The 15,738-nt window shown below is 36.0% G+C and overlaps 1 protein-coding gene across 2 annotated transcripts in view; it reads right to left on the bottom strand.

Annotated features, from left to right (window-relative positions):
- Window positions 1-456: 456 nt before the first annotated feature.
- LOC129253819 (splicing factor 3B subunit 3-like) overlaps window positions 457-15,738 on the bottom strand; it is a 33,215-nt gene continuing 17,933 nt past the window's right edge. For both annotated transcript variants that reach the window (XM_064095371.1, XM_064095372.1), the window contains exons 15-26: window positions 14,493-14,636; window positions 14,010-14,132; window positions 12,807-12,961; window positions 11,622-11,796; window positions 9,012-9,217; window positions 6,939-7,095; window positions 5,849-5,974; window positions 5,275-5,487; window positions 4,648-4,890; window positions 4,006-4,110; window positions 2,897-2,992; window positions 457-2,382 (exon numbers count right to left, since the gene is read on the bottom strand). In XM_064095371.1, the coding sequence (XP_063951441.1) occupies window positions 2,338-2,382; window positions 2,897-2,992; window positions 4,006-4,110; window positions 4,648-4,890; window positions 5,275-5,487; window positions 5,849-5,974; window positions 6,939-7,095; window positions 9,012-9,217; window positions 11,622-11,796; window positions 12,807-12,961; window positions 14,010-14,132; window positions 14,493-14,636 (1,788 nt within the window). In that variant the 3' untranslated portion in view covers window positions 457-2,337. The remainder of the gene's footprint in view (window positions 2,383-2,896; window positions 2,993-4,005; window positions 4,111-4,647; window positions 4,891-5,274; window positions 5,488-5,848; window positions 5,975-6,938; window positions 7,096-9,011; window positions 9,218-11,621; window positions 11,797-12,806; window positions 12,962-14,009; window positions 14,133-14,492; window positions 14,637-15,738) is intronic.

The following is a 15,738-nucleotide window of genomic DNA, read 5'->3' on the forward strand; positions in this document are numbered from 1 at the left end:
AAAGAGGCCCCACGCCAGTTTGATAAAGGGGCAAAACAACCTTTAGATGTCATAACATAGGACCTCTTTTTTTTTCACTCTTCTCTTTCTATTTTTTCTTATCAATTTCTATTACTTGAAATGTCATAGGTCAGTCACCCCCTCCTCCTGTGGGGTTGCACCTGTCTAAAATACCACATGCAATAGGGAACACTAGTTTACAGCATGCAGCTGGAGATGTTGTGTAATTGTGAACGTTGTACATGTAAGACAAATTAATAGTAATCTGATTATGGGTTTACACATTTTGGGCAATTTTCTTGAGTCCCCTCGTGCCATCCACATTCTTATTACAGCCACCTAAGAAGTTGAAAAAGTACACCAATAAATTTTCTATCACACATTCCCCATACCAAAACTGATTTCTTCTCACATTAGCACACAACCACATCAAATCATTACACAACTTTTTTGACGTAGTTTCGTAGGAAAGATTTATTTCAAATTTCTTTGAAAACCAATATTTACAATTTTACATGATCATACAAATTTAATTTTAACATTTTGTACAGAATGAGGAATGAATTTGACCTTTCAACCTCTGAGTCATTAATAATTGTGTTGAACTTGATTTTCATATGTAACCATGCCCTTCGCTGGTCATTCACTAGGGTCATTTCGGTTGAATACCGCAAAAAATCTGTGTTTTACCTTTATACCATCAGTAAAACAAAAGGCCATGACTCTCTACCTTCTCCAACTCTGTTATCATCTAATATATTGAATACCAAGATCCTGGCTAATGGAAAATAAATGTTCATCAGGAAGAACTCAAATCAAAGCTATAATTGATTCAATCATTAAATGCATGGCTTTATCATCACTTTTGCTCTGTCCAATGGTGAATTAAGACAATAAAAATTGTAAATGGGCAATTCCATAAAAATAATCACATTCTGTGTGTCTGACCCCATATTTCTTTCTTCATACTTACTTCACTTCATGAACCATTCAAGCCATGATAATTCAAGAGCATTACAACTTTTCATATGAAAAATAGATCACAGAGACAAATCATCTCAGGAATGTCCCACAAATGGAAAATGTCCATTTATTTCTTCCCATTAAAGTCCTAGATAACTGTATGATTACAAGCATTATTTGGTACTTAATTTCACTTTTCCACTCTCCACCAAGGTGCTAAATGGGTACCTAGCAAGATGTATATCAAAGTAATTGTAGCTTGTCTAGCATTGCGTATGCCTCATTTGGCGACTGGTTGGAATACTCCCCAGGTAGTGGAGTATGTGCATATATTGTGTGACTGACTGAATCTGATGACCAGGATAATGATAAATCTGATTGCGCTTAGATAAGTATGGGGGATCCAGGGGGGGGCACAGCCGGCCCGTGCCCCCCCCCTTTTGAGAGGCACAATTAAAATTTGTAATGTAAAAATGCCGTTAAAACAGAAGTTTTAAGAAACGACACAGGCCCGTATTCCAAAATCCAATTTAACGTAGACCATGGTGTAATGCTAAATTTTGGAAGCCAAAGGTGTCAAAATTCTGTTTACTTTGTATTTTTCTTATGTTTACCGTGACCTTTAATTATTTAATGGTGAAAGACAACTATCTTATTTATCTTTTTAAGTCAGTTAGGAATTATTTGAGTGTCAAATGAGCCGATAGATTGAACCTCTATTGTTAGATACTTATGTCACAATTGGATATCCATAGTTATACCACAACTTTAGACAAGACTTTAAACATAAGCCAGACTGTTCCACAGAAAACAGTTAAAGTTACATCTTCACAGAATGGAGGGCGACCAAGTTCGTTGCAAACTGCTCTATAGACAACAGCGAAAGCATCATCTTCTGAATCTTGTAGCATTCTAAGAGCTAAAAAGTCTGGTATGCAGACTGGTGACCTTTCAAAGTCTACAAAGCCTGTTACGCCGGTTAATGTTACATGGCCGTCGTCTTCAAAGACTTCAAAACCAGCCTAGTACTTCAATGACTCATGTTTCAGGCAGAACAGTGAAGACATCATTGGCAGGGACAGTTAACATGATATGGATTCCTATATTTCCTCAGCAAAAGTTGGCAGGTATGCTTTTGATCACTGATGACACATATCCTGGGCCTGTCTGATCATGAAAGGCTTCAAATGTTGGTAGCAGGTGTCGGACCTCGAAATCAATCCTTCTTTATGGAACACCGAACTAACTGGAGATAGAGTTGTATGGCTTTTACATAATGGAGATATGAATCCCAGACAGGCAGATCTAATGTTCACTTAAAAGTTTGCAATGATTCAATTGCTCAGAGTCTGAAGATTTAGTAAGGTCCAATACTTAGAAGGCAAATCTCGTTCTGATGTCTTCCAGCTTTTTCGAAACCTGCAAAAAAAGACAAAATATATGGAAGAGAAGGATTTCGTATTAAGTCAGGTACTAGTATACAATATTCATCAAATAGGGTAGCATATAAAAGAAAAGAAAATCTATAGCCCAGGTTTATTTCGCCACATCCCCATTTTTCGCTGTTAATCACTCAATTGAACGAAAATCAGTGATTGAACAAGGTTTTTTATAATGCAATTGAACTTGATATTGGATGGTAGGTATTGGAATTACCAAAATAATATTCTACCCAGAGTTACACCAACTTCACATAGAAATCCATGTGTGGTTCTACACACAATGGTTGACCCAACCGTACACTTAGATATATTCTAAATGTCTGGGCATTAAGGAAGCAATCCTTTGCAGTCGACAATTGTTCTCCTATAATGTTCCTAAATATCATAGGAAGAATTAGAAAGTTATCTCCCTCAAACTGTACTATTTCATTCATTATCATCCTACATTGATATCTATTTATCTATGATGATTACAAAGGGATAGTACTCACCTCACTAGGATTCCTATCTAGTTCTTCAGCAACAGTCCTCTGCTTAGATAGATCCATAGAATTGTACTGTTCACACAGATCACCATCAATCACGTTCTAATAAAAACAAATATTAGTATCTGGGACCAGTTTCATGAAGACAATACAAACTATTGTAACTTTGCAATTATTGTAACAAGGACACCTTGATTAATGATTGGATGCTGAGCCATGTTAACATAGTAGTTGTCAGAATGGCTGATTCATACACTTGGAACTCTTTGTCATACAGGCCCCTGGAGCTAAATCACTGTTTGTTCATGGAGACTTTAGAAAAACAATTTTTTACGTTGAGTAGAAAAAAATATAACAATCCCTATGATGGGAAGTGAAATTAGCCTGATTCAATCTTATTGCTTAAAACATGTATGAGTTTTTATGCAATACTGGGTAGAACAGGTGAACAACTAATCAACCAGGGAGGTGTCTCACAAAGATTTCAGTATGACTAAGAATCACACTTCAATGTCTAGTTTGCGTGCCTTAAAAAAAGGCATGACCACATTGGTCAGATCTTGCCAAGAGGACGTGCACATTTATCAATAAGATTGCGCATTGCATATAATGTACGCGTCGGCAATCAAGTGCAACTCTAAGTGATACTTAAATCTTTGTGAAACACCCCCCCCCCCCCCTCTGCTGTACTTCCTTATTAGCATATACTACTATGGTCATTTGGCAGTGTTGGGGTCAAGACTGTCACAGGCATAACAGGGATAATGAATGAGACAGTGAAACCCAAGACAGAGACTGCGACAGAAGCAATTTTGTTTTCTATTTACTTTTTACAATCCAATGAGGCTCTCAAAAATTGTTGCTATGCCAGACAATCCTATCAAAGTTTTTTGACAGTTGGTTTTGGAGTTCAAATGAAACTTATCAGCACATGCTCAGATTGTACCTATAAAGTGATTTTTGAGTTCTTTTCAGCCTCCCAGACATGAGACATTTACCATCAAGACAGAGACATTAGCGTACAAGACCGAGATGAAACAGACAATCACTGTCTCAATACCAGACACCAAACACTGGTACTTAGGTATCTTGAGGGATGTTTTTTTTTAACTTACCTTGACAGGATAGTAGTATGATCTGTACGAGAGATGGTCTCTTCCACAAAGTGGTGCATACTCTGATCTCATGTGCATTTCAAGATGCTGAAAGAAATCATGATCCTGAAGAAAAATAACAATTACAAAATAATTGCATTAAAAAGGAAGCCATCTACCGGTAAACCGAATGTACAAATCCGTTTTTAACAAAAATAAACATAAAAATTATCAATACTGTAAACATACATTAGTGGATTCAGGAAAAAAACAAATGATAATTGGTGAAAATCTAAACTTGCACCAGTATCATAAGACATTTGAATGTCAATGAATGACACTAGTTAGAATCACCATCTCTCTCGGCAGAAGTAACCAACCTTAATGGGGTGGAGGATGACAGTGCCAGGTGATATGTTATTGATATACAGAAATGCACATTTCTCCTTTCATATCTACTTAAGAAATATTGTCACAAAACACAGATATGACATTAATGTAACCTTCCCTTATTTCAATGCAACATAAAGTGACATGCACCAAGTGATCCCAAAACCAGTTCCAAATAACTCAGGATGACACTGAAACACAAAATCATATGACCAAACATATGGTGGAGTGAATGGATTGGACTGTTTAGAGTGGGGCAAAATATAGTCTTACCTCGTGTGAGGTGAATGGTACCAGAACACCAATGGCTCCAGATAGAGTGGTATAGACAACAGATTCTGATCCTCCAGGAATGAGCGTAGCTTTCTGTAACGACAGGACTGTCTCACCAATGAAGAAACTAGAGACGACGTCAGTCTTCTGGGATGCTCCGTTTAGCAAACCACGATCCCAGAGTGCCTTCACCCCTGTAGGGTCTTCATCTACGTTGTCATTGATGCTTGTAGGTAACCTCAGCTACCGAGGAATAAATGAAAACAAACATTAATATTACACATAGGCCATATTCAGAATACCACAATATATGAGTGTCTTTACGATGCTTACAAGTAATCTGTGCTCTGAAACAAATGAAAACAAAAATAATATTACAAAAAGGCTTCATTCAGTAATTATACAATTTTTGGAAAAATTTGAATTGCATAAATCATGCCATGAGCAACATGCGTCTTGATTTTTATAATGATTGGTTGACGGCTGAGACGACCCACTCCCTACCCTGGCCATATGATCTACCAAATTGCCCCATGATGGCTAATAAACACATTTCAGTGGACTGAATGAGCTTCAAAAATGAAAAATTTTGCACTTTGAATGTACAATAACTCTCAAATCACTCACCACAGTGATGTTTCCAAACTTATCAGTACACATGACTGTATCATGGTCGAGGAGGCACGTGGCTGTTATCCATCGAGGGTTACTATCATCAGCAAAGATAACCATCTGATTCTCTTGCCTCTTATACTTGAGAAAATGGAGACTCTCCTGAACATCACTCACGATGATACGGTTACCTGTCGTCATGATGTTTGTGATGAAGTTTGGAATGTGCTGCAAATGTACAAGAAAATTACACTTTTACATGAAATATATATATATATAATAACTGCTGAAGTGACCAACAAAACTTTGACTTCTACCCTCACATCCTCACAAATTCACATTTCCATGGGTCATATTCTAACTAATGGAATTTAAAACAGATTCAAATTTCCATGGCTCCTCATAGGAAAAAAAAAATGTTCATTTTGAATCGTGGTCGTTTGAGTACCGTCATAAAATGACTTCTCATCAAAAAGAAATGGAGAAGATGAAGCATTATAAAATCGGATACTGACAGCAGCAAAAAATGAAATACTTGCATCTATTTTCAAAGTCAGTAGTAACATCATTTAATCTTGTATGAACTTACCTTATTTTCACATTTTCTGAGTAGTTTCTTCTTGCCCAGATCATATATCCTGAGAAGTCTTCCTATTCCGATGAGGACCCTTCCTTGGAATGAAGCGATAGCTGATGGTACATCGTCCACAAGAGTCTGAAATTAATCAGGAAGGATGACATGAAATATACAACTCTAATATGGAAAAAATGGGACATGGGGGCTTGGGGTGACTTCGCCCCCAAAATGCTCAGAAGAGCCCTGGAAAATCAAACAAGAGCCCCAGAAATACCCATTCACTGCAATGTTAAAAGCTTATCCCAGTTGCAGATTTAGGCAGTACGTTGTGAAAAAGGAGCCTCAGAAAATAATAAATAATCTTTCGCCTGGAATATACCATGCAATTATCACTCTAATGTAAATCAAACACCAGCAAGTGCCTGTTGTATCAACTACCTAGATTTTAACCCTAATAATCAAGCATACTATGGAATATATCTGTAATATGAAAAGCTCATCGGCAAAGTTTCATGACTATTTTCTTTTACACTAATAAGACTTGGGGGGGGGGGGGGCGAAGTCTTGTGAAGATTTTAAGACCAAATTTGAGACACCTCTATATGCGGTTTCAAAGTTAAACAATATTTTGTAAGTCCATGATGGATCCAAATTTACTCAATATCTTGAATTCATGTACAAATCAAATGCTTTTTTTAATTCTTAATCTGAAAATGTTGCTTTATTTTTACATTCACCGATTAAAATCATCTAATATCAAGTTGTATATGATCGGTAAAGTATTGCTAATAATTTCCATTTAAGAAAGTTGAAAAACAAAGAAATACATGGGAATCTTTAAAATCTCAAAATACAAAAACTCTTCGATACAGATTTCTGGAAATCCATATATCTGCATAACTCTCAGTAAAATATGCTTTATAATGCCTGCTTCAATTCAGATAGTGTTGCATATGATAAAAAAGAATCATGAGCCAAAATTATCTGTTTAGATCACTTCATAAATAAATCTACCCCTTCCAAATACCAATGGCTTCCTTTCAACATAACAGAGATTGCCGTCCTACCAGGCTAATGATAAGAAGTCAAGAGTAAGCATTACCTTGTGTAAAAATTCCAGTTTCTTTCCTTCTTCTGTGAGTAGGTATGTATGTATAGCACCTCCAGAGCAGGTCCTGGGACTCAACGTCACATCTTTAGCTGTCCCTACTAAGACATGTGTCTCATCCTCACGATTGGCAAATTTCACTACTGCAAGACTGGGTACAGTGAAGGAGCAAAGAACAATAAAAAATGTCATAATCCTTCTATTTTACCATCATTTTCAAACAAATCTATTACTATTTTGGTATACTGTATTGTTTCAGTAGTTGGAATTTTGGAATTCAGCATTTTGAATAGAAGCAATCTCTGGCTGTTCAATTTTGGAAAGTGCAATAATCTATGTAGTGTAGTGATAAAGAATGCAAATGAACTTTCTTCCAATGATCAAAGTAAACATTTTCTTAAGACATACACAGTCAGACTGCAGGTCCCAAGAAAGTGGCTTCTTTCATCCAAGTGATATTCATGACTTGAGATGTTTTGCATATTTAATGAGCTTGATGTGGACCGAAACACCTCTTTTCATTCGGTCATTGCTGCTCTAATTGTGCATCGAATTTCATGAATTTGGTACCATTGTAAAGAAGAAGAATCATTCTTTCAGGTCATGTGTTTGGATTTATTTAAAGATTTTGTAATATAGGTTAAAATTTTGATCTAAAATATGCTACAAAATAAATATTTTCACCTGACAAAAGCTGCTATTTTCACACTTTATTTTTGTTTGAGCCCAAATGATTGTTATATCATGATAAAGCTGAATATGTATGCTTTGAAATGATATAGGTTTCAAAATAAGAATTGGTTTAATTGGGTCAAGATCACACTTTTCATTTGCCAAGTACATAAAGCAGCTTGAAAACAAGAATACTGCACTCTGATTGGTAAAAAAGACCACACAATGGCAAATTCCAACGGTTCCAGTGCCTGGGTTCGTGGGAAGGTCACACTTCCCATGTGGTAATCTCCTCAAATACCCCGCGCCTGTTGTTCTGTGAACCTAATTATCCAGCCAATCAGAACTCTGTATTTCATGCAAGTACAGAATTTCAGAAATCTCGTCTTGTACCTTGGTGGGAAAAGTGTGATCTTGATCCGATTAAAAGGTGCCGCATATCAAGAGTGGCATTGTGAGAAAGTACAGAAGTTCAGCTTTATGGTGATATAGATATCATTGAGGCTCAAAATAAAAAGTTTTGCACAATTTGCAAATGAAAACAGAGGAAGAAAATTCCGTTTTGAGGCACATTTTCAGGCCAGAAATTTACTTATTTAACAAAATATTGTATACAAAACAAATGACCAATATGAAAGAGTAACTTTTACTCTATCTGATGGTGCAATAATATTTCATTTAACTTGAAGTTAAAACAGGTAAATTCTTAGAGAAAGAAAATCTCATGAATCACGAGATTTTGCAAGAAGGAGGATTCAGCCACGAGATGATTTGGATGAAACTGGCCTTTTTGCTCATTAACATAGGGACCTGCGGTCTGACTGTACAAGATAGCTTGGTGCTCGAGTGAGAATTTAAAACTGAAAGGAAACATCTATTTGACCAATAAATCCCAAGAGCAGGGAAGAATAGGGATTTATCAGTAGAACGAGCAGTGAGATCTCAGGAAAACAAGTTTAAATGAGGTTTGTTATCACTTTGAGGGACAGACAATATATTTATGCCGAGTCCGAGTACATTGTTTTGGAGAGTTGACCAATCTCTAAGTATTAATGCATATGAGTGACCTCAAAATAAGGGTGCAACTTGTCAGCACGTATTACGAAACACACAAATTCCTGACGATGACTATTTCTTATAATTGACTTGGAGAACAAAAAATTCATATTATTTTGGTTTTAACTTTTTATCACCTACTCATGAGATGATAAAAGAAGTGTTCATTTGTTTTGGAGGTCTTATAAACAAAGACTTGTATAACGTTTTACAGAATAATCTGGTAAAAGAACAATATTTACAAATATTCAAAATCATAATGTGCAAAATCTTAACATTATAACAAATTAGACTTGGTCTAACATTAACATTGTCAAATAACATAGAACGATTGTCTACCTGAATGCTGCTTCATTCTGTTCTAACTCCACCATATCTAGAGTCTGTCCTTGTACCGGGTTAAGAAGCCTGATCGTAGATGCCCACATCCCTGATCCAGCCTTAGGGGAGCTGAAGGTAGACTCCGGCAACTCCTCTTGGATAAAAGCTTCAGCCATCTCAGCTGCTAGCTCCTTCTCTTCCTCTCCTGCTGCTTCAACCATTTCCTAAGGAATAATAATAAATACATCTATAAAGTGAACATCTCTATCTGGATTAGAATATTTTTCTATGATTATTTTTTAACAAATTATGTTTTCAATGCTATTATGCTTGATCAGACATAATGAATCAGAAAATCAGACATAATGAATAACATCATATTGACAAGAATCTATTCATTAAAATATTTTCTAAATATGTTAGCCACAGCTCAGAGTAATATTGTCATCAAACAGTTATCAGTGGATTGACAGATATATAACTAACATCATTGCTGTGGATACAATGGGGAAAAAATCATTGCAAATTTGATAAACTTTTTAAGACAAGGGCTGCGCATTTGTTTTAGAAACAAAGTCAGATATTGTATGACATGCTTAGGGCTATTACTATGGGAGCTAATAAACTAGCAATCAAAATATTTCGGTTTCCCTGTCTTTTATACGAGGTTACCTAGCTTTTGTGAATTTCTGTCTTTACTTCTCAAGCATTACATGCAAGATAGTTAAATTCCAGGTAGTGTTTAATCATCAAATCTGCAGATAACACTAGAGTGACAGAGATGCCAACCTAAAGGGATGGTTGTCAGGAACATTTACCATATTTGTCAGGAACAAGTGGGAGTTTCTCAGGAACATCCCGCGAAGTAGCATCGTTTATACAGGGATGCCACTAGGTGTCCTCCAAAAATACTGAAACTCATCTCGGGCCGGGACAGTGTCCAAGAAATTTTTTTTTAGGGGGGTCCACCTTTAATTTTGGGATGGACACATGTCACAGGTAAAAAATTGGACAAGCAAAAAAAAAAAAAAAAAAAAAAAAAAAAAAAAAAAAAAAAAAAATTAGGAGGGGGGGGGGGGTCTGCCCCCACCTCAAATTTAGGGGAGGGGGGGGGGAGGACCAAGTGGCTTCTTACCTTGTTGTGATTGATGACTTTGAAGTCAATTAGGTTTGAAAAACTGACGGTAGTTAGTTGTGTGTTTCTCATAGAACGCTAGACCAAAAGCTTCAGTCTCTGTATTTTGGTTGTTCAGCTGAACCGCGTTGGCTCCACTCACCAATACATAGACTGAAGAGTTGTTGGCCCGTACATTAAGACAACGTATCAGATAACCCAGGGAGCTCTGGGCTAGCTGATACGTACGTAACCCAAGGAGCTCCGGCCCGCTTTTCGGGCCGGAGCTCCCTGAGTTCCGTATCAGCATGCAGCAGTAACGTTAGATCTAACATTCGGCGGAAACCCGATTTTCGGATCGTTTTTGGTACATCAAATGTCACATTATGAAAAAATGATTACATCCAAACTTACGAGAAAATATATAAAATTCAGAAACATCGTACCTTAGACCGCAGTTACCGCTAATTCCTTTCAAATGATGATCAAAACTTAGTCATCCTCGATTCCTTCGTTGGTCATCGTAAGTTGCCATCTTGGATGACGTCATCATCTTTACAGTCGTATTTACCAGTCGCTATTATACCGCGATTCGTGCCGCTGATTTGTGCTTGTCTATGTGCGTGCGTTCGGAGCTTGTCGCTCGCATTGATTGGCCAGGATATCGATAATTCTAATCAGAAAGCCTTGATAAAAGCATAACTCAATGAACGTAGTAGGCAGTGCGCGCGTTTATAAATTATAGTAGAGAAACTCCCGTTGGTTTACCGTTGGCCACACACACGCTGCATGCACGATACATGTATACACAATACACGCATATACATGCACAATACACAATACACGCATATATACACATGCACAGCAAAGCAATACACAATACACATGTATTGTAGTTGTTTTTTCCGTAACCTTTTTATTGTTGCCGTAACACCGTAATTGGAGGAATAAAATCGGAACAAATACGGCGAATCCGTAACGGTTGGCATCTCTGGAGTGATACTGATATGTAAAAACTACCAAAGGTAGACAAGAAATGCAGTCTTTATGAGCAGGTCGGTTTCATGAACAGGTTTCTGCAAACATGTTTCAATGGGAGATACTATTCAAGGCAAACAAACACTTGCGGTCTCTATAGCAATATGGCCCTTTTATACACGTGGCCGCTGAAGTAAAATTGACTGTATTTGTTTTCCGGATTTGTATGGAGATACAAGTTCATTTCTGTGATTCAAAATATTGCCCACTTTCCACCCAGTCTTCTCTTCATGTTTTAATGGTAACATTTTGGCTCATCTCTAACTCAAGGAACAATAGCTAAATCAGTTCCTTACGCCACTGAAGCATGATGAAAGAGCACAGTGAACATAAGAAACATACAATGTCATAATTTTTTTTGACATTTTCAACATCCCATATTTAAGAAGATTTAGACCATGGGCTAATTTTAATCTGACTACCGAATATGGGACACTAACTTTAAAGACAATACACATGTACATATGAAGACTTACCTCAGCCATCTGTTGTTTCCTCTGTGCTTTGGTAGAATCTGTGTACGTATTATGATCTGATTCTATCACAACAATGTTGTTATTCTCAAGGTGAGTGGCAAACTTTCTAGGCGTGAATTTCAGTTGTGTTGATACCTGGTTAAACACAGCTCCTAGCTTCTCCAAGGCCAAGATCCTAGGGTGCAAAAATGAATGGTGAATTAGGTCAAGCTGTCATTATTAAAGTAGGAAATAATTTTCATTTTGGGGGGCTATTTCTTTCATTTCAAGGGCTAAATTTTTGTGCAACCAGATATTATGCTATAAAAACATTTTGTATGTATGAAATTGATTTTCTAAACTTACTTGAATATTGTTTGAGGTATACCTTGAGGCAACTTTAGAAAAGATGGTCACCCCAAAGTATTCCACTTTTAAAAATAAAGAGGCGATTTTGGCTGTCATGAGGGCTAAATTTCCAGTATTATCAAGGCCAAGATTCTACAAAGTTATGACATTTTAACTTTTTTGTTGCATATATAAAAAAGAGCTAATAACAGAATTAACAACTATCTAATGCCAGACACAGCTCAGAGTAATATTGTCATCAAACAGTTATCAGTGGATTGACAGATATATAACTAACATCACTGCTGTGGACATAATGGGTAAAGTGATGATCACAGATTTATTTATCACATTCTTCAAAGACATGGTTATAACTATTTCATTCACCAAAGAAGCAAGATTGAGTACTAGTACATGAAGGCACCTGTCAGAAAATATCTAGCCCAAATCCGAGCCCTACATAGTGTTGACATAAATCTCAGTTCGTAGAAATCTCATGAAATTGTCACTAGATTTAATACACTATAGTCCCCAGTTTTCTGGTGGAACACAGAATTCACAGAATTTCATGGAAAACACAAATTTTCAGGCCAAAATATTTGAATTAAAAAAAATACAGTAAAAATCATGAAAATTGAAGCATGTAGTTAAGTATCATTGTCATACACTTCCATTGCCTAACATATGTTTGCCAAACTCCATATCTGCATGAAAACTTTTTCTAAGATTTTGACATGTAGTCACTATTGATTTTTTGAAATGTCACCGAATAACACAAGATTTAATGTTTATAACACAGAAGAAAATAAAATTGGCATGACAGAAAACCAAAAACCCAGGTCTCTATGTTACACATACCTAAGCGTGTTTGTGGAGATGGCAACGATTCCTTCAGGACACTGCTCTGAGGCGAATCCAGATGCAAACTCCAAGGTTTCGTACGACAGTGGTGTGAGATGAAACCGAGACTGATACCAGTAACTCAACCAAGATCGACTAGACATAGCAAGCACCTGGATGAGGAAAAAATATATTCATCATTTATACAACTCAGCACTTACAAAGCATTATCAAGGCGCTCCCTTTTCAGACTTCCCTCTCTTTTTAATTTGTTAGATAAAAATTACTGTCAGGTCATTCTAAAAATTAATTTAAAAAGTCTTGTCTCAATCCTATTTTGGCTGGATGCTTTTACTTCACATTCTTGCACAATTTCTGTAAAATTTTCATGACAAAAACATTTTACACCCACAAAGACACTAGATGAATTTTCAACCAAAATGTTAAAATGATGATCTCTGTGAGCTCTGACCTCTGAACTTGTGACCCAAACAAATGTTATCAGATCATCCTCTCTCACTCTAATATGAATGAAGTTTGAAATTGATACTTCGAAATGTTCTTTAATTACTACAAGAGATTTCCCGTATGACCACTGTGAACTTAAACCTCATGAACCCCAAATTAGTTACTTTAAGTTACTAATAAATAACGTGTTTTTCTTTGTGCCTTGTAGGAGTTTGTCATTTTTTGTGTTGTTTCTGTGCTCAATATTTTTTAAAGATTACTGAAGACATTAATATCAGGACCACATTCGTGATAAAGCTCATCAACACTTTTGTGTACAAATTCAATGGGATAGGAGACATCAAAATAAATGTTGCAGAGGCAAAGAGGCATTATTTTGTCACAAAAAAAGAATTTATAAACAATAACACTGGCAAGTAGAATCTATTCATTAACATTATTATCTAATGTTAGCCACAGCTCAGAGCAATATTGTCATCAAATAGTTTTCAGTGGATTGACAGATATATAAAAATAACATCATTGCTGTGGATTAATGTGAAAAGTGATGATCATGGTGAATTCAATACAAATTTTTAAGGACAGGGCAAGGAACTTTTGAAAGCATTATCTGATATTACATGTGGTTAGGTTTTCTCCCAATGGGCTAATATACCTGCTATTGCAATTTAGATATCACATTCACCATTCCTGCACTTTTATTCAAGCAAAATACCTAAGCAGACTAAAATAATATTGAAGTTGTGTACTTACAGCTTCTGATCCTTGCATGTTAATCCTGAAGAGTTTCACTGGTCTTGAACCAAGGTATCTTGTTCTTGTATCTGAAAGATCTCCAGTCACCGAGTCTAATACCATCCTTAGTAATACACCATTCTGAATACAGATACAAACATAATATACATAACTGATAGTTACTGGGATATTCAGGAAGGGTCATTGGGACCACATTCAAAATTCTTATCAATAAAATAAAATCAATGAAAAGTACTGCATTTGAATGAAAATAACATTTTCATCAGGGTTGGCACACTAACATTGTTTTGTTTAAAAAAAAACATCAAAAACATATAAAACACAAAGACACAATAAAACACAAAGACAGAAAGTTTTGAAATTTTAAAATCACATTTGCTTATAAATGATATAAAATTATTTTAAAACGATTCAAAATATTATTAGACAAATCCACAACAGTTTTTTTTAAATGACAATGGTGTATTTGAAGCTTCTTACCTGGAGACCAATGTTGAGGAAGAGGCCCCCTGAGCTACCCCTCTCACCAGTATCTTCCCTGGCTTCAGTACCTCCCATCTCAATGATACATAGAGCTTCTGCAGGGGCTGGTAGTGCTTGCATACTCAGAGGTTGAAGACAGTCCTGTCAAATACATTATTTTAAGGATAAGCTTGGTGTTTCATGTAAAATTTTGTCAGTGATTTTCACCAACTAATTTACTCTCGGCCAATCGGATGCAAGGATGTGCAGTAGCTTATAACAATAGTCGGTGTATTTACTGACTATTTTTTTTTTAATGGAATGATCCCCACGGTTGCTCCCTAAAACAAGTTTTGGAATCAATTCAAAATATGAAAATATGTATTATTTTTCTACACCAGTGTCCTAATGTAGAAGATATGTTTTCATGAAAGGACTTGTCAGACGTTTTATCCGACAAGTACTGTTTTATCCGACAGTTACTATGGTAACAGTGCCTCTCAGCCAATCACTGTCAAGGAAAGTTGTCAGACCTGACAACTTGACGGACTAAAATATTGATGAAACGCTCCCCAGCTCAACCAAATCCATTACGTTTTTCTATTTTCAGTGACATACAATTGGTTGGTTTAGAGTCAATTTTGTTGGTTTTACATATAATCCTGCTCATGGCGATCCCTTCCACTGTATATCAGAAGCTTCAGAACTTTTACTTATTCATAATTTGGCATATCAATCAATTTAGAATAAAAAGAACTACAGTGATTATCACATATGGCAAATTTGAATATGTGGTAATCCTTTATGAAACTTGCAAGCCTGTCCTAAGTTGGCTATCTTTCCCAGAGGTGCTGCTCACAATACCAGTTTATTACTACATTGTACAATTGCGTCTGTCATACAATCATTATAGTGTGGATGCTATGTAATAAAAACACATTTTTCGGTGGATATATTTTGGGATTTTACATATATATATTCATATTAATCAGGCAGCCAATCAAATTAAGAGTAACAGTATTTTTTTTTTAAAGATATACCCATTAATCAAGAATGGAACAGGTTGAAAATTTCAGGACAAAATCTGTGTTTGTAACTTTGTGATGAACATTCAATAAACCTGGAAAATAAGTGATCAAGTCAAGGGGCCCTTTATCAAGAATGATAATAAAAAACACTATCAAGAGGGTGCTAAATATCTTCAAATTACAATATCAAAATTTTCACAAAGAATTACAGGATGAAAAAGATTAAACAGTCACTA

Source organism: Lytechinus pictus, chromosome 2 (assembly GCF_037042905.1).
Source record: "Lytechinus pictus isolate F3 Inbred chromosome 2, Lp3.0, whole genome shotgun sequence".
Lineage (NCBI taxonomy): Eukaryota > Metazoa > Echinodermata > Echinoidea > Temnopleuroida > Toxopneustidae > Lytechinus > Lytechinus pictus.